The sequence below is a fragment of the Orycteropus afer genome, unplaced genomic scaffold, assembly GCF_000298275.1.
Source record: "Orycteropus afer afer isolate SDZICR_OR568_19922 unplaced genomic scaffold, OryAfe1.0 scaffold00192, whole genome shotgun sequence".
NCBI classification, from domain to species: Eukaryota; Metazoa; Chordata; class Mammalia; order Tubulidentata; family Orycteropodidae; genus Orycteropus; species Orycteropus afer.
The window spans coordinates 2792024-2811867 of NW_006921779.1; the positions used below are offsets into that span (position 1 = coordinate 2792024).

At 42.5% G+C, this 19844-nt stretch overlaps 2 protein-coding genes across 2 annotated transcripts in view; one reads left to right on the plus strand and one right to left on the minus strand.

Moving 5' to 3' along the window:
* DNALI1 (dynein axonemal light intermediate chain 1) overlaps positions 1–2041 on the minus strand; it is a 22887-nt gene extending 20846 nt beyond the window's left edge. The window contains exons 1-2 of the mRNA XM_007947624.2: positions 1961–2041; positions 1290–1435 (exon numbers count right to left, since the gene is read on the minus strand). Of these exons, the coding sequence (XP_007945815.2) occupies positions 1290–1435; positions 1961–2041 (227 nt within the window). The remainder of the gene's footprint in view (positions 1–1289; positions 1436–1960) is intronic.
* Positions 2042–4193: 2152 nt separating this feature from the next.
* SNIP1 (Smad nuclear interacting protein 1) overlaps positions 4194–19844 on the plus strand; it is a 19810-nt gene continuing 4159 nt past the window's right edge. Inside the window, exons 1-2 of the mRNA XM_007947625.2 lie at positions 4194–4420; positions 6762–6864. Of these exons, the coding sequence (XP_007945816.1) occupies positions 4194–4420; positions 6762–6864 (330 nt within the window). The remainder of the gene's footprint in view (positions 4421–6761; positions 6865–19844) is intronic.

The window sequence follows — 19844 nt, forward strand, 5'->3', positions numbered from 1 at the left end:
TCAAGTCCAGGAACCAGAGATGATGATGAGCCAGATGCAGGAGCCAGATCCAGCAGAAAGCCAGAGATCTTTGCCAGGAGGTCCATAGACATTGGAAGCAGGCCACACCCCTGAGGAAACTCCCTTTCAACTGATTGGCTGCTCATGGAAAATTTCATCATGAAGTTGATTATATTCGCTCTTATCATGGAGGATGACCACATCTTAACTGCTAAACCACTGAGAACCATGGCCCAGCCAAGTTGACACACAACCTTAACTATCACAGAGACAAAGAGGAGTGAAAGGTGACCTGAACAGCTAGTAGAAAGGAGTAACAATTTACTGAGAAGGGGAAGACTGGGGATGACCAGGTTGAAGGAGGAAGAAATTGTGACTTAGTTTGAACATGCTGAGTTTGAAATGTCTTATTAGATATCATCATGAAGATAGTAAGAAAGCAGTAGAATATGTAGGTCTGATATTTAGGCAGGAAAACAGGGTTGGAAATACGTATCTGGGAGTCATCAGCATAGTGTGATTATTGTTAGCTGCTGTGCAATCAGTCCCTAACTCAGGGCAACCACATGCACAACAGAACTAAATGTTGCATGGCCCTGCCCCACCCCCAGGATCAGTTGCAGATTGGACCACTCTGATCCATAGGGTTTTCACTGGCTGATTTTCAGAAGCAGATCTTTCTTTCTAGTCCATCTTAGCCTAGAACCTCCACTGAAACCTGTACAGCAACATAGCAATACACAAGACACCACTGACAGATGGGTGGTGGCTATACATGAGGTGCACTGGCTGGGAATTGAACCCGGGTCTCCCACATGAAGGTGAGAATTCTACCACTGAACCACCAATGCCTCATCATCAGGACCACTACCAGTTGCCATTGAGTTAACCTGACTCAAGGCAATCCTCTGTGTATCAGAGTAGATACATGGCTGATTTTTCAGAAGTAGATCATTAGGCCTTTCTTCTGCAGTGCTTTTGGGTGGACATGAACCTCTTTTTGGTTAGCAGCTGAGGGTGTTAACCATTTGCATAGTCAAGGACTTCTCCTCGGCATATAGATGGTATTTAAAGCCATGAGGTTGAGTGAGAACATTCAGAAAATGAGGATACATAGAGAAGAAGTCTCCCCTCACTTTCCCAGGATCCAGTCATCTGCAATCTCTAGGAGCTGTGGAATTCTGGAGTGAACCCCAGCCAGGAACAGAGGCATGGTCCTCTCCCCACATTCCCAAGTTCTGGAATCCAAAAGCCTAGCCCTTTCCCAGCCCCTGCTCTTACTTTTTTACCTTGGGGGAAGGATGGCATTCAAGATTTCTTCTGCCTGCTTTGTTGGGTCTGGGACACAGGAAGTTGAGGGGACCTTTGTCTTTGGTGGCTGTGGGACTGGACCCGATGGTCCAGGCTGCTGGGGGCTGACTTTCAGTGGCCGTGCCTGAGAAGAAGGGACAGGTTAGGACAGGAGGTGACTTAGGCACTCAGATGCACACATCCTAACCCTCTAGATTGCATCTCCTGTACATTCTTCCCCTATTCCCACCTCACTTTCACCTTTTGTCCTCTAGGCATTAGTTATGTCTCAGAGCTGAAGGAGGCCATCTTCCCATCCCAACGCAGTACCTGCGTCCTCTTGAACAACGTTTCTGGCAGTGATGCTCAGGCTTCTGCTTTCATATCACCAGTGATGGGGAAATCACTACTTCATCTACTGCTGGCTGGCTACTATGAAAGAGTCCATGTGACTTCTTTCCCCATCCTAAAAATGCCCTCTAAGGTCACATTCAAAGTCTGGGCTTCTTGGACCGTCTCCCATCCTCCTTCCCCTGTTCCGAGCCCCTTCACTCTCAGTCGCTGCAGCCTCTGTGCCTTTGGTTTTCCGACCCTGAAAGCGGGGATCTGTCCTACCCCATAGGAGCTTCCGGCGTCCCCTTCCCCTCCGCATTGCGAAACCTGTCCTTACTTTGGGGCTCCGTTTCTCTGTGTTCCGGCTCACCAACACCGGGGTGTCATATTTGAGCAACGAGTCCGCTGGGGGAATCATTGCCTAGACACAGGCAGTAACCCAGAAGTGGCCCCTCCACTCTCGGCCTTGTTTGCCGTCACCATGGAAACCACCTCCCCCAGCGGCATGGCATGGGCGGGGCTTCCGAGTGGGGCGGGACCTGGGTCCAGTGAGTTTCCTCTCATACCGCAGGGTTTGAGGAAGGTTCTTGCCAGCTCTTGGCTTCTTGGGTCTTCTGTTCATCTGTTCAGGTCGCTTCGGGACTTTTGGAAGCAGGGAAAGCTTGGATTTGAGTCCCTACGCACCTTAGAGCTCGCGAGGTAAATGGGCATGTCAATTTTGCTGAGCCTTAATTTTGTCACCTGCAAAATGGGAGTCATCTGGGTCCTCATTGAAGCGTTAGGGAAGATTCTCAAAGGAAGGCCTGTGGAGTTTACCAGTTTTTTTTCTTTTTTAAATTGGAGAAATGACAGCATTGCAGAAAGTTCCCGAAATAAAGGAAAAATCATGATTTGCCAACCCCACTATCTATGACTGCATTTTCTTCTATCCATCTATTACCTTCTAAAGGTAAATGTAATCAGTTTTCCCACAGTTTTGTATCCTGCTTTTTTCCATTTAAACAAAATTGTGTTTTTTTCCATTTGACATACAGGTTTCCTCCTTACCTGAAAGGAGAACATTCCTATGAACTATTTTTATAAGCTGAAACGGCATAAAATGAAGAAGAAATTACTATCAATTTATGTGGGGAAATTTTTTGAGCGGTCCCAGAACTGAGACCTACAAAATCATAGCAAATAACACATAAAACCTAAAATAACCCTAACATATAGTAAGAGTAGGAATTGTATCATAAATATACAGCCTATATAAAGTAGAAATAATGTATGTGCAGTGTAGTTCCTGGGAGAAAGAGCTTGTCTAAGCCATTCTTGCTAGTGGGGGTGTGTTTTTGTTGCTGTTGTTATGTGCCATCAAGTCAGCCCTGACTCACAGCGACCCCTCCTTGGGTTTCTTAGGCAGTATCACTACAGAAGTAGATTGCCCAACCTTCCTTCTGAGGAGTGGCTGGTGAGTTTGAACCGCCAGCCTTCTGGTTAGCAGTCAAATTTATTGTTATTTGGGTGAGAGTTTACAGAGCAAATTCATTTACTCTACAGCATTTCATACATACTTTGTTTCAGGACATTGACTGCAATTCCCCACAACTTAACAGCTCTCTTCCCACTTCCTCCCTGTAGTCACCTCTTCCTTGTAGTTACCTCTTCCCTGTAGTTACTGTCTTTCCCTCCCATGAACTCCTGCTGCACTCCCTCCACCTCCAGCTATCTCCCTGCCCGTCTATTCTCCCATGATTGATTGCTCCAAGGAGTATATCTACCTGAAGTAAATGTTCACCCCATAGGCCTGTCTGTTGTTTGGCTGGAAGCCACAGGAGTGAGCTCAGCTCCAGGCCTGAAGGGTAACTAAGGGCCATAGTCTCCAGGCCAGTCTCACCAGGCTGTATCAGACCAGTAAAACTGGTCTCTTTTTGTGATTTGGAGTTTAATTCTACATTGTTCTCCCACTCTATCCAGGATTTCCTGAACTGATCCCTTTCCAAGTAGTTGACAGTGGTAGCTGGGCATCATCTAGTTCTTCTGGTCTCACAGTCACATAGGCTGAGGATTGCATGGTTTACTAGTCCCTTGGATTATTTCCATAGTGGTGGATGCTTGTTTGGAGTTGGTAAATAGCACTGCAGCCACTCCTGGGAAGGAAGGTTGGGCATTCCTACTTTTGTAGTGATACTGCCTCGGAAACCCAAGGAGGGGTCGCTATGAATCAGGGCCGACTCGATGGCAAATAACAACAACAACAACAATGGGTAACATAACATGCCATGGATTGGTTAAATAATTCTCTACTGCTGGGCATTTAGTTGTATCTAATGCCAATAACGTGGCAATAGCCTTTAGAGTGTAACTTTTTTCAGATGTTTGTTTTTGAAACTTAAAATTCCCGCCTCCCGAACCAGTGACTACGGCCCCACCCACCAGTGAAGGGCTGTCACGTGCTTGCGCCTTCGCCGCGAGGATTTCTGGGAGAGCGCGTAACACGGAAGCGGAAGTCCAGGAGTAAAATACGTCATTTCCTTCAGCGAGCGGAGCTCAACGGACTTAATCTTTTCCTCAGCCAGGATTTCGGGATGAAGGAGGTGAAGAGCGAGCGGGAACGGGGAAGTCGGCGAAGGCACCGAGACGGGGACATGGTGGCTGCGGCGGCGACGGTAGTGGTGAAGCAAGAGCGCGTCAGCCCGGAGGCCGTGCTTCCCGCCCACCGCCGCCCAGACTCCTCCGGCCACAGCCCGTCCTCGCCAGCCGGCGAGCCAGGCCGCCCGGGTCACCGAGGGAATCGAACCCGCGGAGGCAGCCGGTAGGTGGGGAGCAGCCTGGAATGGACCTTGAGTCTGCTTATTGAGATGGGAAGACAGGGCTAGTGTCAGAAACAGACCTTGATGCTGTGCTCAGCAGCTTGAACTTAATCCTGGAGGTCGTGACGGGAGTAACCCAGTCAGACTGTATTAAAGATTTACTCAGCATCTGTCACACTATAGTTGGGCGTTTAGCGCCTAGTGGGTAGAATTTTCATTCATCTCTGTGTCCTCAGCACGTAGAAGAGTATGGCCTAGCAGATAGCGTTAATCCTTCCTTAAACTAAAATGAAAGATTTTTCATGTTTGCTTGCCAAGCCAGGTATGGCCGTTCTCTTTCCAGTTAAGTACTTGCTCCAAAAGTTTCCACATGGAGGGCCTAGGAAATTTACTTAGTAGAACCTGAGAAAATACTGCTTCTTGGTGGACACAGTCATTTATTCATTCACTCCACATTATTTCACACCTCCTGTGTGCCAAAAGGAGCTCTGGTGGTGCAGTGCCTAAGGCATATGACTGTTAACTAGAAGGTTGGTAGTTTAAACCCACCAGCAGCTCTGCAGAAGGAAAACAGGGCGATCTACTTCCATAAAGATATACTGCCTTGGAAACCCAATAGGGGTTACTATGAATCAGAATCATCTTGATGACAGTGGGTATATACCAGAGAAGGAACTCTGGTGGTGCACTGGTTAAAGCATTCGGCTGCTAACCAAAAGGTCAGTAGTTTGAAGCCACCACCACTCTTCAGGAGAAAAATGAGGTAGTTTGCTTCTGTAAATATTTACAGCCTCGGAAACCCTATGAGGCAGTTCTACTCTGTCCTGTAGGGTTGCTATGAGTTACAATTGACTGGATGGCAGTGGATATGTGCCAAAGAAGGAGCTCTGTGGCATGGTGGTTAAGCATTCAGCTGCCAGCCAAAAGGCATTCGAAGCCTCCAGCTGCTCCACAGGAGAAAGATGTGGCAGTGTGCTTCTGTAAAGATTACAGCTTTGGAAGTTCCATAAGGTAGTTCTGCTCTGTCATTAAGGTCACTGTGAGTTAGAATCAAGTCCACACCAACATAAATTGTTGTTTATGTGCCAAAGACTTTTTTAGTTATTGGAACCACAGAGTGAACAAGATAATGGTTGTTACCCTCAAGGAATTAATATACTGGAACCCCAGAACAGACAATAATAAGCAAATAAATAAAACCATTTCAGTTAGTAATAAGTATTAGGAATAGGTTAAAACAGTGGGAGAAGGCATCTCTGAAGAGGTGCCATTTAAGCTGAGATCTGAATGATGAGATTGATCCAGCCTTGTACCGATTCAGGCAGAAGAAACAACATTTGCAATGCCTGTTTTAGACAAGGGGGAAAGGCCAATGTGGGAAGTGTGGTGATCAAGAACAAGGGTGGTAGGAGTGTGGTGGGAATGAGATAGGATTGGATGTAATTGTATGTGTGTAGTGGAGCAGGGGGTGAGGTGGAGGTGTTGGTGGTGAGGAAAAAATAATCAACGGTGACTCTAGGTTTCTGGTTTGAGGAAGAGGCTGGATTGTGCCAATTATCAAGTTGGCAAAGACTGGACGAGGAAAGATCAAGGAGTTGGGAGTTGAGTTCTGTTATATAATTGAGAATGTCCGAAAGCCAAAACCATTGTTGCAGAGTTGGTTCTGACTCAGAGTGACCCCACAGGACAGAGTAGAACTGCTCCATGAGGTTTCTAAGGCTGTAATCTTTACAGAGGAGCTCTGGTAGCATAGTACCTAAGGCACTTGACTGCTAACCAGAAGGGTGGCGGTTCAAACCCACCAGCCGCTCCTCGGAAGGAAGGTTGGGCAATCTCCTTCTGTAGTGATACTGCCTTGGCAACCCAAGGAGGGGTCGCTATGAGTCAGGCCGACTCGAGGCGGTTCAAACCCACCAGCCGCTCCTCGGAAGGAAGGTTGGGCAATCTCCTTCTGTAGTGATACTGCCTTGGCAACCCAAGGAGGGGTCGCTATGAGTCGGGGCCGACTCGATGGCACATAACAACAACAACAATCTTTACAGAAGCAAAGTGCCACATCTTTCTCCCAAGGAGGGGCTGGTAGGTTCAAATCACTGACCTTTTGGTTAGCAGCCGAACATTTAACCACTGTGCCACCAGGACTCCTTGAGAAGGTCCAGTAAGCCTGGAACTCAAGGGAGATGTTAGGGCTAGGACAGTGAAACTTTTGACTCCTCTTCTATTGTTACTAAGACCTTCACAGGTGTGGTGTTTCTGTTGGTAGGCAAGCCTGATACTTGAAGCTAATTTATATGGGGGAAGGGATGTTGAGATAAAATCCTGAGTATACCATGCTCTGAAAAGGTCCCCAGCCAAAAAGAAAAGCAAGTCCTCAGGGAGGAGAAGCAAGTCTCCACGGAGTAAGAGAAACCGAAGTCCTCACCATTCAACAGTCAAAGTGAAGCAGGTAAGTTGGATTGGGGTGCTTTGATACTAGCTCCAAATCTTTAGCCTTTTCCCATCATAGTTTATATATTTATGTGTGTTCACCTGACCTGCAAAGAGCTTTTCTAAAAACTAGGGGAAAGGAGAATCTTATTTATTTTTTAATTAACCGTTTTATTTTGAGATAATTATAGATTCACATGCATTTGTAAGAAGTAATACAGAGACATGTACTCTTCACCTTGTTTCTTCCAATGGTAATATCTTGCAGAACTCTAGTACATACATTATTATAACCAGAATATTGATACAGTCAAGTTAACAGGACATTTCCATCACCACAAGGATCCTTGTGTTGCTCTTTCGTAGCCACACCCACCTCCCTCCCTCCTTACCCCTGACAGCTACTAATTTATTCTTAATTTCTAGAATTTTGTCATTTCCAGAATGTCGTTGTGGTAGTTCAGTTTGTGTGTCAACTTGGCTGGGCCTGGTTGAGTGGCTGGGCAGCTGGTGGTAGTTATTCCCATGATGAGACTGGCAGTCAACTCCATGGTGGGATCTACCACAAGCAGCTGAGTAGCTGCCTTTGGTATGTGGTCTGCTTCCTGTCTATAAGGAGAAGCCTTGGGCATGGTCTTTAGCTTATGGCACGCTTGGACCCTGCATATAGCCATGTCATTGTTCAGTAGCCTGCCATGCTCTGCCAGCCTTGAGACTTAGAGTGGACTTAAATTAATGGCCTGCCATGTGGTTTAGTAGCATCAGGACTATGCTTTTTTACTTGTCAACTTTGGGCTTGGCAGCCTCAGCAGCCAGCAGCTGTCTGAGTAAAGAAAAGCCTCCAGCTTCAGTGGGCCAGGAGCAGGAGGCAGAGCTGCAACCCAAGCTTGAGGGTCTTTTTCACCCTGCCCCTAGAGCCTGGCACTTTGAACTTGGACTCAGAGCCTCCAAACTGTAAGAGAATAAACTCCTGTTTGTTAAGGCCATCCCATTTGTGGTATATTCTTGTTAGAGCAGCACTGGGTAACCAGAACAGTAATATAAATGGAGTCACACAGTATATAACCTTTTGGCATTGGCTTTTTTACTCAGTAAAATTCTCTGGAGATTCATTCAGGATGTTGTGTCTATCAATGGTTCATTCCTTTTTATTGCTGAGTACTATTCCGTGTTTTGGATTTAGCACAATTTAACCATTCACCTGTTAAAGAATAACTGGGTTGTTTCCAGTTTTTGGCTGTTAGGAATGAAATTACTCTATAACCATTTGGGTATGGGAGTGTAATTGCTAGGTCACATGGTACTCATATGTTTAATTTTTTAGAAACGGTGAAACTTTTCCAGAATGACTATATGTTTTACATTCCCACCAGCAGTGAGTAATCCCTTTTCTCCACATCCTCTGCAGTGTTGTTAAGTGTTGTCACTGTTTTTTATTTTGATCATTTTGATAGGTGTATATCTCACTGTGATTTTAATTTGCATTTCCCTAATGGCTAATGGTAGGAGCTCTGGTAGCATAGCGCCTAAGGCACTTGACTGCTAACCAGAAGGCTGGCGGTTCAAACCCACCAGCCACTCCTCGGAAGGAAGGTTGGGCAATCCTACTTCCGTAGTGATACTGCCTCGGAAACTCAAGGAGGGGTCGCTATGAGTCAGGCCGACTCGACGGATGATAACAACAACAACAACAACAATGGCTAATGAAGTTGAGCATCTTTTCTGTGTTTATTTGCATTCTATGATCCACTTAGGTGAAATATATCTTCGTGAATTTTGTACATTTTCTAATCGCATTGTGTGATTTTTTTTTTTTGCATTTAAGTCCATGATGTATTTTGAATTTATTTTTCACATAAGGTATGAGACTAGGACAGGGTGGTTTTTTTTGTTTATTTTATTTTATTTTTTTTTTTGCCAGTGGATGTCCATTGGCAAAAGAGGCAGTGTTTGTTGAACAGGCTGCTTTTCCTCTGTTAAATTGTTTTTGCTACTTTATCAAGTATCAGTTGGTCATATTTATGTAAGTCTGTCTGAGTTCTCTCTTCTGTTCAATTGATCTGTGTGTCTCTTCACCAGTTCTACACAGTTTTAATTACTATAGTGATAAGTTTTGAAATTGGATAGAGTGATTCACAAGTGTTTTAGCTATAATTCCTTTGCCTTTCCATGATCATTTTACAACAATCTTGTCTATATTAAAAATAAATAAATAAATCTTGCAGGGATTTTGGTGGAAATTGACATTTTTACTATGCTGAATCTTCCAGTCGATAAACACAGTGTGTCTTTCCATTTATTTAGATCTTTTTTGATTTCTTTCATCAGTGTGTATAGTGTTGCATTTATATCCTATACATGTTTTGTTAGATGTGTACCTAGGTTTTTTTTTTTTGGAGGTGGGGAATGATTATACATGGTATTGCTTTTTAATCCATGTGTTCTGTATCCTGTGATCTTGCTGAACTATCTATTCTAGCAGTTCTTTTGTAGATTAGTAGGAATTTTCACTTAGATAATCATTATCCTCAAATAGGGACAGTTTTATTTCTTCCTTTCTATCTCTATGGCCATTATTTCTTTTCTTGCACAGTGCTGCGTAATAGCGGTGAGCAGACACCTTAGCCTTGTTCTCAATCTTAGAGAGAAAGTATTCAGTCTTTTTTTTTTTTTAAAGAAACTGTATTACAGTGCAAGTAGAGACAATGACTTTAAGAAAATGGATTTGCCTTTGAATTTGAGAGATAGTGAGCCAAATTTCTAATATCCTGAAGACATATAAAGCAGGACAGTCTTTTTTGTTTGTTTGTTTCTTTTCTTTTTTTTAAATTTTTATTGTGATTTGGGTGAAAGTTTATAGAGCAAATTCATTTTCCATACAGCAGTTCATACACATTTTGTGTCATGACATTGACTCCAATTCCCCACAATATAACAGCTCCCTTCCCACTTCCTCCCCATAGTTCCCTCTTCCCTGTGTCCTTCCCTCCTGTGGACTTCTGCCCCCTGAGCTGTCACCCTGTACAAACACTGCCCTTTTTTTCTCCCATGACTGATAGCTTCAAAGAGTGTATCTATCTGATGTAAATGTCCACTCCATATACCTGTCTGTTGTGTGGCTGGAAGCCACAGGAGTGAGTTCAATTCCAGACCTGAAGGATTGCTAGGGGTCATAGTCTCAGGAGTCTTACCAAGCTCTAGCAGACCGGTAAACTTGGGTCTTTTTTTTTTTCTTTCAAATGATTTTGAGTTTTGTTCCACATTGTCCTCCCACTCTATCCAGGATCTTCTTAAAGCAGCAGGACAGTCTTGATGATCTATCATGTGAGTTAGTCAGGTACTGCTTCACCCTCTGGAGCCTTAGCACCTAATTGAGCCTCTCAAGCCACTTTACTTTTTTAATGTCCAACTTGCAGCTCTACCTCTGTCTCTGAGTGAGCATTTTACAGGAAATCCTGGGGCTTTCAGAATGGAACTTTTCTGTTGTTATTTTGGAATGTCTTAATTTGCTTATCTGTTTTAACTTTCCTCCCTACCCCAAGTTGTCTTTAAAAGCTGCTTTCTGTGTATTAATCAGTTTGAAATTTGGGAATGGCTCTCAAGCAAAAGGGCTTGATGTAGGCAGTTGAAACTAAGTGACTTTCACATAGGTTAATCTCAAAGAGGAGCATACACAGTGTCTGATTTAAGTGTGCCTCGTGCTTGCAGGTACTCTCTTTTCTTCCCCTAAGCCACCATTTTTAATTTAAAACTATAAATTGTGTGCCCATTGTAGTAAAATAGACATAAAAAACCAAAACCAAATTCACTGCCGTCAAGTCAGATCTGACTCATAACAACCCCTCCTTGGATTTCCAAGGCGGTGTCACTATGGAAGTAGATCGCCCAGTCTTCCTTCCAAGGGTTTGAACTGCCAGCCTTCCAGTTAGCAGTCACATGCCTTAGGCACTAACCAAAAAAACCAACCTCACTGCTTGAGGTGGATCCAACTCATAGTGATTCCTCCTTGGGTTTCCGAGGCGGTATCACTATGGAAGTAGATTGCCCAACCTTACTTCTGAGGAGTGGCTGGTGGGTTTGAATCGCCAACCTCTGGATAGCAGTCAGATGCCTTAAGCATTTATGCCACCAAAACTGAAGATGTAGTATGTGAAATATTGGTTATCCTTTTCATAATCTTCAAAATTGCACTCCACCTCAAGAAAAACAGACAGACAAAACCTCACTCCCCAAGGTAACTACTGTAATAATTTGATATTTCTACTTCAAGGCTCTTTTATTCTTAATTCACTTGTTTCCTTGATGTTTTTGTATGTGTCTGTGTATGTGTTCTGTATAAAAGTTTTTAATTTAAGAAAGAAACTTATTCTATTTGATACATCAGTAATTGAGGTCATATGTTGAAACTTTGGTTACTTTCTACCTATAGTTTACTAATTTTACATGGCATGTACTTGTAAATTTAGAATTACAATATGGGTATGAAAGGGAAGGATTATCTCTTAAGGTTTTAGGCCTGAGCAACTGGTAGAGTTACCATTAACTGAGATGGGAAAAGTATGTGGGAAGAACAAATATTTTTTTGTTTTTAATTTTTATTGTGATTTAGGTGAAAGTTTACAGAGCAAATTCACTTTCCCCGCAGCAGCTCACATACACTTTGTCTCATGACATTGACTGCAATTTCCCACAATGCAACAGCTACCTTCCCACTTCCCTCCCATAGTTATCTCTTCCCTGTGTCTTTCCCTCCCATGGACTTCTGCCCTCTGAGCTGTCTCCCTTTGCATACACAGCCCTTCTATTCCAAGGGGTCTATCTACCTAATGTAAATGCTCATATGCTTGTCTTTTGTTTGGCTGGAAGCCACAGGAGTGGATTCAGTTCCAGACCTGAAGGGCAGCTAGGGGCCATAGTCCAGTGGTTCCACCAGGCTCTATCAGACCAGCAAACCCAGTCCCTTTTTTTTATTTTTTATTTTTTAAATGATTTTGAGTTTTGTTCCACATTGTTCTCCCTCTCTATCCAGGATCTCCTACATAGATTCCCCTCCGAGTGGTTTGATAATGGTAGCTGGGCACCATCTAGTTCTTCTGGTCTCATAGTCGTGTAGGTTGAGGATCGCTTAGTGTAGCAGTTGCTTGGACTAATTGTTTCCATGCATCTTTGGTTTTCTTCATTCTTCTTTGCTCTGGATGAGGAGAGACCTATCGTTGTATCTAGATGGCTGCTTGCAAGCTTTTAAGATCCCAGTCACTACTCACCAAAGTAGGATGTGGAACAATGTTTTTGTGTGTATGTTATGCCAGTTGAGCTTGATGTCCCCTGTGACTATGGTCCAGAGCTCACAGATCCAACTATTCACTCCCTTTGGATAGCTGGCTGTGGCCAAGAAGTGACTACAACCTCGTCCCTTGTTAGCTCTACTATATACCTGGGAATTCTTTTTTTTTTTTTTTTTTTAATTAGGATTTGGGTGAAGATTTACAGAGTAAATTCACTTTTCATACAGCAGTTCACATATACTTTGTCTCATGACATTGACCAAAATTTACAATGCAGCAGCTCCCCGCCCACTTCCTCCCCATAGTTACCTCCTCTCAGTGTCCATCCCTTCATACTCTTCTGCACCCTGAGCTATCTCCCTGTGCATAAGCAGCCCTTCCTTCTCCCATGATTGTTCTCTCCAGGGCGTGTGTCTACTTGAGGTAAATGTTTAACTCACATGCCTGTACTTTGTTTGGCTGGAAACCACAGTTGTGGGTTCAATTCCAGACCTGAAGGGCAACTAGGGGCCATAGTCTCAGTGGTTACACCAGGCTCTATTGGACCAGCAAACCTGGTCCCTTTTTTTTTCTTTTTTGTGATTTTGAGTTTTGTTCCACATTGTTCTCTACCTGGGAATTCTTACAGAACATGCAAATACACTTGTAGAAACATTGTCTGCCAACCCTATACATGGTCGTGGGCATACTCCCCTCTGCATAGACATACCTAATTGTTCAGCCTGTCTACCCATCTATCCACCCATATATCAGTGTTTCCCTTCACTGGCAATGTAGTACTGTATGTGCAAAAAAGTTCATCTTTGTTGTCTGTACCTCTCATGCATCTTTCTGTGTTTTCCTCAGGAAAAGCAGTTTTAAGGGGATGATTAAAAATTTAGTTTTTAGGTGATGAAAATATTTCTTTATCTTGATGTGATTGGGGTTCTGTGGTTATATGAATTTGTCAAAAACTCATCAAAATGTACACTTAAGATATGTACATTTTATGTAACTTATACCTCTATAAAACTTTATTATTATTATTAAAAAAGCTGTTTTGGACATACTAAGTTTGGTATGTCTATTAGATATCCAAATAGAAATGTTGAGTGGGTAATGGAATTCGGGAGGGACTTCTGGGTTGTATCTACATTAAAAAGTATTGATAGCATTGGAGTTAGGTAAGTTACAAAGGAAATGAATGTATATAAAAGATGAGCAGGCCAAGGACTGAACCCAGGGGAGAGCCAGTGTAAAGCAATTAGGGAAAAGAAAGAGAGTCAACAAAGGAGCCTGGGAAGAAGGAAAAGCAAGAGTCTGGTGGTTTGGAGGCCAAGAAGGGAAGTATGTTGAGAACAGAATGATTGACTCTTATCAGATGCTGCTACTAGTTAAGTAAAATGAAGACCATGGATTTAGCAACGTGGAGGTAATTGGTGACCTTGACCAGCAATTTTAGTAGAGTATAAGAGTCTCCCTGGGTGGCTCAAATGGTTAAGTGCTCAACTACTAACCAAAAGCTTGGTGCCTTGAACTTACTCAGAAGCCTGGTGATAGGCTTCTGAGAGGCCTCGAAAATCCTATGGAGCACTCTGTACACATGGGGTTGCATGAGTTTTAGTCAAATTGATGGCAAATGACAACAGTAACAATAGAGTTGAAAACCTGATGGGAGAGGGAGGAGAGGAATGGGAGGCAGTGATTTAAAAACAAACAAAACTCTTTTGAGGAGTTTTACTGCTAAGGATTGAGTAAAGAAGTGAGGCAGGAGCTGGTATGGGAAGTGGAATCTAGAGAAAAGCATGCCCCTGTGCTGCTGGTGGGAGTAGTCCAATGGAGAGGTGGAAATAGATTATGAAAGAGAGAGGGAAGAACTGAAATAATATTCTAAATGAGAAGGTGGGATCACTTTCCCAGGTGTTGGAATTAGTTTTAGATAGAAATATAAGTAGATCATTTATGGTCATAGGAAGAGAAGACAGACTGCATGAGTATAGATGTTGGTGGGTGAGTAGATGTAGAAGATTATTCTGACTGAGTTAGGAAGGAGGGAGATGAATGTGTTGGAGTTTTGAGGGAGTAAAAGGGCTGAAACAGTCACCTGGGAGAGTGGGTAAGTGACTGGATCAGGGAAATGTAAGGTGATTACTGGGCATCGTTAAGGAGGCTTATGGTCATTCATTTAAGGTGGGAGCAGTCAAAATGGTTTATGCTTTTTCTCCAGTTACATTCAGCTGTTTGTTGCAGGTTTTGGTTTTGCCAAGCAAGTGCAACAGAATGACAGAGGGACAAGGGATTTGAATGTGTGTACAAAGGAGTGCTCATTCTGCTGGGCCATAAAATTTGATATAAGAAGAGAAGAGAGGCCATCAAGAGAGGGAGGGACTGTGCAAAGGTGGTAGGATCAAAGGATTGGATGTCTTATGGGGTAGAAGGATTGTTGGAATAAAATGTGAGCTGGAAGATAAATGGTGATCAGAAAGAGGGTTGATTGAAACTGAGATTATAGTTGGAATTATTGGTAATGAAAAGGTGGATGAGGTGGAGGGAGGATAAATAAAATGTTTGATAGGGAGGAACTCAAAGGAAAAAGAGGTCAGCATGTTGGAAGGACCTCCTACATGCTATGAAAATCAGCAAGAGTAATGGGGAGAGTGGCTTGAGTTGGAAGTAAAATTGGCAAGAAATGAGGGGAAATGATTTTAGCGTTGTTAGATGACAGCATTAATGAGCGTAGTGGATGATGGTCTTGTGTGAATTCAAAGCTGGGGGTTTTAGGGGGAAAGTAGGGTTGGGGAGTATTTTAGAATTGGTTGTGAGAAGCAGAAAGGGTATCTGCCTTATGTCCAGGCCCAAGGATGGAGATGAGGACATGTGGGGAAAAAAATCAGGTACTGTTTCAGGGTACTTTAGGGAAGCAGTGTCATCAGGGCAGAGCGAGGGTTCTGTTAGCACAGAAGTTGAGGAAACTATCAGGAAGGTTAAGGGTGTGTATATTGCTGAACTTCAACTCCAGAAAGCATGGTAAAGTGGTTTCAGAAGTCGAAGAAGGGTAGGGATAGAATCGTGGATGTACAGAGCTTTGTGGGGATTAGAATACAGAAAGCTGGAGGTGATGACTGGAAGTCTTCTTATGGCTTCTTGTGGTAACTCATTTAATCAGGGATAAAAGGCATAATGAGATGAGTCCTAGTGGACTAAGGGCAGATAGTGGTGGCAAGCTGGTAAATGTTTTGAAGTAGATAGGGGTGAGATTTTCTCTTGGTGGTAGTCTTTGAGGCAAGAAAATCTAGAGAAACTGGGTCATACTCTGAGCAAGCAGGCCCCCTCTCTCGACCCTTGTATACAGCAGGAAGAAGAAAGGGGTGGTAATTTTTGTTACTGTTGAAGTGGGATCTCATAAAATTATTACATTTTCATTGTTCGTATAAAGGAACACTAGTTGTTTTTTGTTTACATAATTGTCTTCCCTCCTCCTCCTAGGTTATTTTGAAGCAAATTCAAGACATTTTTAGCACCTATCTCTTAAAAGAGGGAGCTCTGGTAGCATAGTGGCTAAAGCACTTGACTGCTAACCAGAAGGCTGGCGGTTCAAACCCACCAGCCACTCCTCGGAAGGAAGGTTGGGCAATCCTACTTCCATAGTGATACTGCCTCGGAAACCCAAGGAGGGGTCGCTATGAGTCGGGGCCGACTCGACGGCACATAACAACAGCAACAGCAACATCTCTTAAAAGATAAGGATTGTTTTTAAAAACATAACCACAAATCTATTATCCACTGAAATTTTTTCAGTGATTCTTTAGCATCATTAAATATCTAATCAGTGTTCAAATTTCTTTGGTTAGCTTATAATTTTTCTATAATTTTATCTTTCCAAATCTGTATCAGAATAAGATCTACACATTGCATTTGGTTAATGCTTCTCAAGTCTTTTTATCTGTAGATTCCTTACAATTTATTTGTACCTTGTATCTGTGTGAAATCAGTTAAGCATTTCTTTTTTCCCCTCCAGGCATAGCATACACTTAGATGATGTGTGTACTTCTCTCAGGAGGCATATAGTGTCTGGTTATCTATCTCCCTGGTTATTTTTTAAGTCTCCTATTAACAACAACAACAACAACAACAACATTGCTTGGTGTTAAATTGTTAGCCTTTTGTATCTGTGAACATTCTTATATACAGATGTTGTTCTGTATTTTAGTGCACCGGTGTCTGCAGCCCTCAGATCTAAATCGAAAGGAAGTATTTCTGCTACCTCTCACTCGGAGAGCTTGTTTGCTGGTATATCTAGCAATCTATAATTTTGAGCTCATGTATAGTTTTATCTTTTTTTTTTCCCCCCTTAGAGATTTATTTTGCTTTCTGTGAGCCCAACAATACATTAAAAAGTAAATGTTTTATCCAATGTTTAGTTGAATTATGGTGGGGATAATCTGGTTGGCTTTATTTGTAAAGGTGGAAATTTTTATATGTATTTTGAAACTTGCTCCCCTACTTTCTTCTCTCCACTTAATTTACTTTGGAGATCTTTTTATGTCATTATCTCATTATTTTTAAATAATGAAAGTATTCCTTTATATGAGTATTTGTTTTCGTTATGTGCCGTGGCGTCGGACCCGACTCATAGAGACCCCTCCTTGGGTTTCCAAGGTGATATCACTACGGATGTAAATTGCCCAACCTTCCTTCCGAGGAATGGCTAGTGGGTTTTGAACCACCAGCCTTCTGGTTAGTAGTCAAGTGCCGTAGGCATGACTATACAGTAATTTATTTAACCAGTCTACTGTTGAGGGAAGGACCTTAGATTGTTTCCAGTTTTGTTATTACAAACAAGATTGCAGTAAGCATCATGCTGTACACATCGTTGTGAATTTCTGTTAGTGTATCTGTAGGCTAGATTGCTGTAAGTGTGGGATTACTGGTTCAATAAATTTTTATTAAATAGTGCCAAATTAAACAGAATAGGCTGTATCAGTTTATACTTGTACGAGCAGTGGCTGAGACTATCCATTTTCCTGTACCTTCTTTGACATTAAATATTATTAATCTTTTAAATTTTGTTAATTTGAAAAGAGAAAATTTACAATTCTTTTAAAATTGATGCTTTGGTTATTAGTGAGGGTAAAGATTCTTCCATGTGTTTATTAGGTATTTATTACTTCTGAAAATTGCTTGTTAATATCCTTTGCTCATTTTTCTATGGAATTATTTGCCTTGTTGATGTATTTTCATATTAATATAATATGTGTTGTAAACATTTACTACTAGGCTGACATTTATTTCTGACCCTTTGAAGAAACCTTTAAAAAATCTCTATTAGTAAATTTACAGTTTTCGTAAATATTTTACATACTTGTTTTTTTTCAATTGTGATTTTGATGAAAGTTTACAGAGCAAATTCATTTTCCATTCAACAGTTCATACACGTTTTGTTTCATGACATTGATTATAATCCCTGTAATGTAACAGCTTTCCTCCTACTTCCTCCCTGTGGTTACTTTTTCCCTCCATCTTTTCCTATGCATCCCTGCTCTCTGAGCTATCTCCTTGTGCAAATGCTGCCTTTCTGATCTCCTTTGGTTGATTGTTCTAGGGAGTGTACCTACCTGGTATACTTGTTAACCTTGTAGGCCTGTCTGTTACTCGCCTGGCAAGCTTTGAAGACCTTAGTTGCTACTCACCAAAGTAGGATGTTGTTGTTGTTGTTGTTATGTGCCATCGAGTCAGCCCTGACTCATAGCGACCCCTCCTTGGGTTTCCGAGGCAGTATCACTACGGAAGTAGGATTGCCCAACCTTCCTTCCGAGGAGTGGCTGGTGGGTTTGAACCGCCAGCCGTCTGGTTAGCAGGCAAGTGTCAGCAGGCAAGTGTCTTAGCCAGTAGGATGTAGCACAGTGTTTTTGTGTAGTATATTATGCCAATTGAGCTTGATACCACCTGTGACCGTGGTCCTAAACTTGCAACTCACTCCCTCAAGGTGTTTGGCTGTGGCTAAGAAGTTACCATAACTTTGTCGCCGTTAGCTCTATTATATATGTGGACATTCTTATAACACAAGTACATAGGAATATTGTCTGCCAAACTTATATATGACCATGGGTATATTCCTTTTGCCTACCTATACCTGATCATTTAGCCTGTCTACCTATGTATTCACCTGTAGATTAATGTGTCTGTTATTGCTGATAATACAGTATTGTGTATGTAAAAGTGTTTACCTTTGTTGTCTGTACCTCTTGTGCACCTTTCTGTGTCTTCCTTTTCTTTAGTGTTATTGTGCTGGTCACTCTTGGTATATTGCCTTTCCCTTCACCCAAATCAATACTTGTCTGTTATCTGTCTAGCAATTTTCCTCCCATCCCTGGTAACCAACAAAAAAGTTTCCTTCCGTAAGTAAACCTTTCCTTTTCTATGTTCTGGAATAGTTTGAATAGGATTGTTATCAGCTCTTCTCTAAATGTTTGGTAGAATCTCCAGTGAAACCATCTGAGCCAGGATTATTTTTGTTAGTAATTTTTTGTGACCTGTCAATTCCTTCTTTTGTTATAGGTCTGTTCAAATTTTCTACCTCAGTCTGGGTTAGTTTACGTAAATAGTGTGTTTCTAGAAATCTGTCCATTTTGTCTGTGTTTTCAAATTTGTTGGAGTACAGTTCTTCATAGTATACTGATATTATCCTTTTTATTTTGGTTAGTTCTGTTGTGATGGCACCCACTGCAAAAAGTGCATGAAAGTGGCATCTTTTGACCACCTCCAATCTCACGAGGGGGAAACAGTCACCATCAACACAACAAGGCTTATTCCTTTGAGGCCAGACATAATGCCACCTGCCATCCTTTTTACTAACTCTGACACTAACCATTCCTCCCACAGCAGTGAGTGCACTGCTTCCTTGCTGGATTCAGTAATTCATTGCAGTAGCCACACAGAACTCACAGACAATACTCAAGACTGTGGGGTTTGTTAGAGAAGTAACAGGCTACAACTCAGGTTCAGGAACACGCTCAGGATACAATTCTTTGATCAGGACAGTCTCCCCTTTGGCCCTTGGCCTCTCAGCGTGGCCTCTGCCCTGCTCGGGCAAATGTTACAAAGCTCTTTTAGCTCTGCATATGTGCACCCCACTCCAGTAGCAAGCCTCCTTCCCAGAAGCACTCAGCTTTCTCACATTTGTTTCCAGAAGGAATTCCTGCCTGCTCAAAATGCAGCTGGGGACAGGGCATCTGGTCAGAAAATCTTCCTGCTGTCCCAAAAGGGGGCTTAGTGTAGGACACCTGGTCCCAGCAAGAGTTCTTGCTAGCCTAAAATGTGAATGGGAGCAGGGCAGCTGATCTCAGAGCTAGGTCCTATCTACCCAGATGACAGCTGGGGGCAGAACACCTGATCTTAGACAAGTTCCTCCTGGTTCAGAAGTTTTCTGGAGACAGGGCTCCTGGGCCCAGAAAAAGTTCTTGCCAGTCCAAAAGCTGATTAGGAGCCAGCCACCTGGTTCTAGAGCGAGTTTCAGCTGGGTCAAAAAGCAGCTGTGTGCAAGGCATCTAGTCCTGGACGAAATTCCTGTTGTCTCAAAAAGTAACTGGGAACTGAGTTGTCAGTGAAAGCAAACATGGGTATATGGACAGATAGATAGGAGGACAGGCTAAACAATTAGGTATGTCTAAATGGGGAGTGTATCCAAGATCATATATAGGGTTGGCAGACAATGGTCCTATAAGTTTATGTGCAT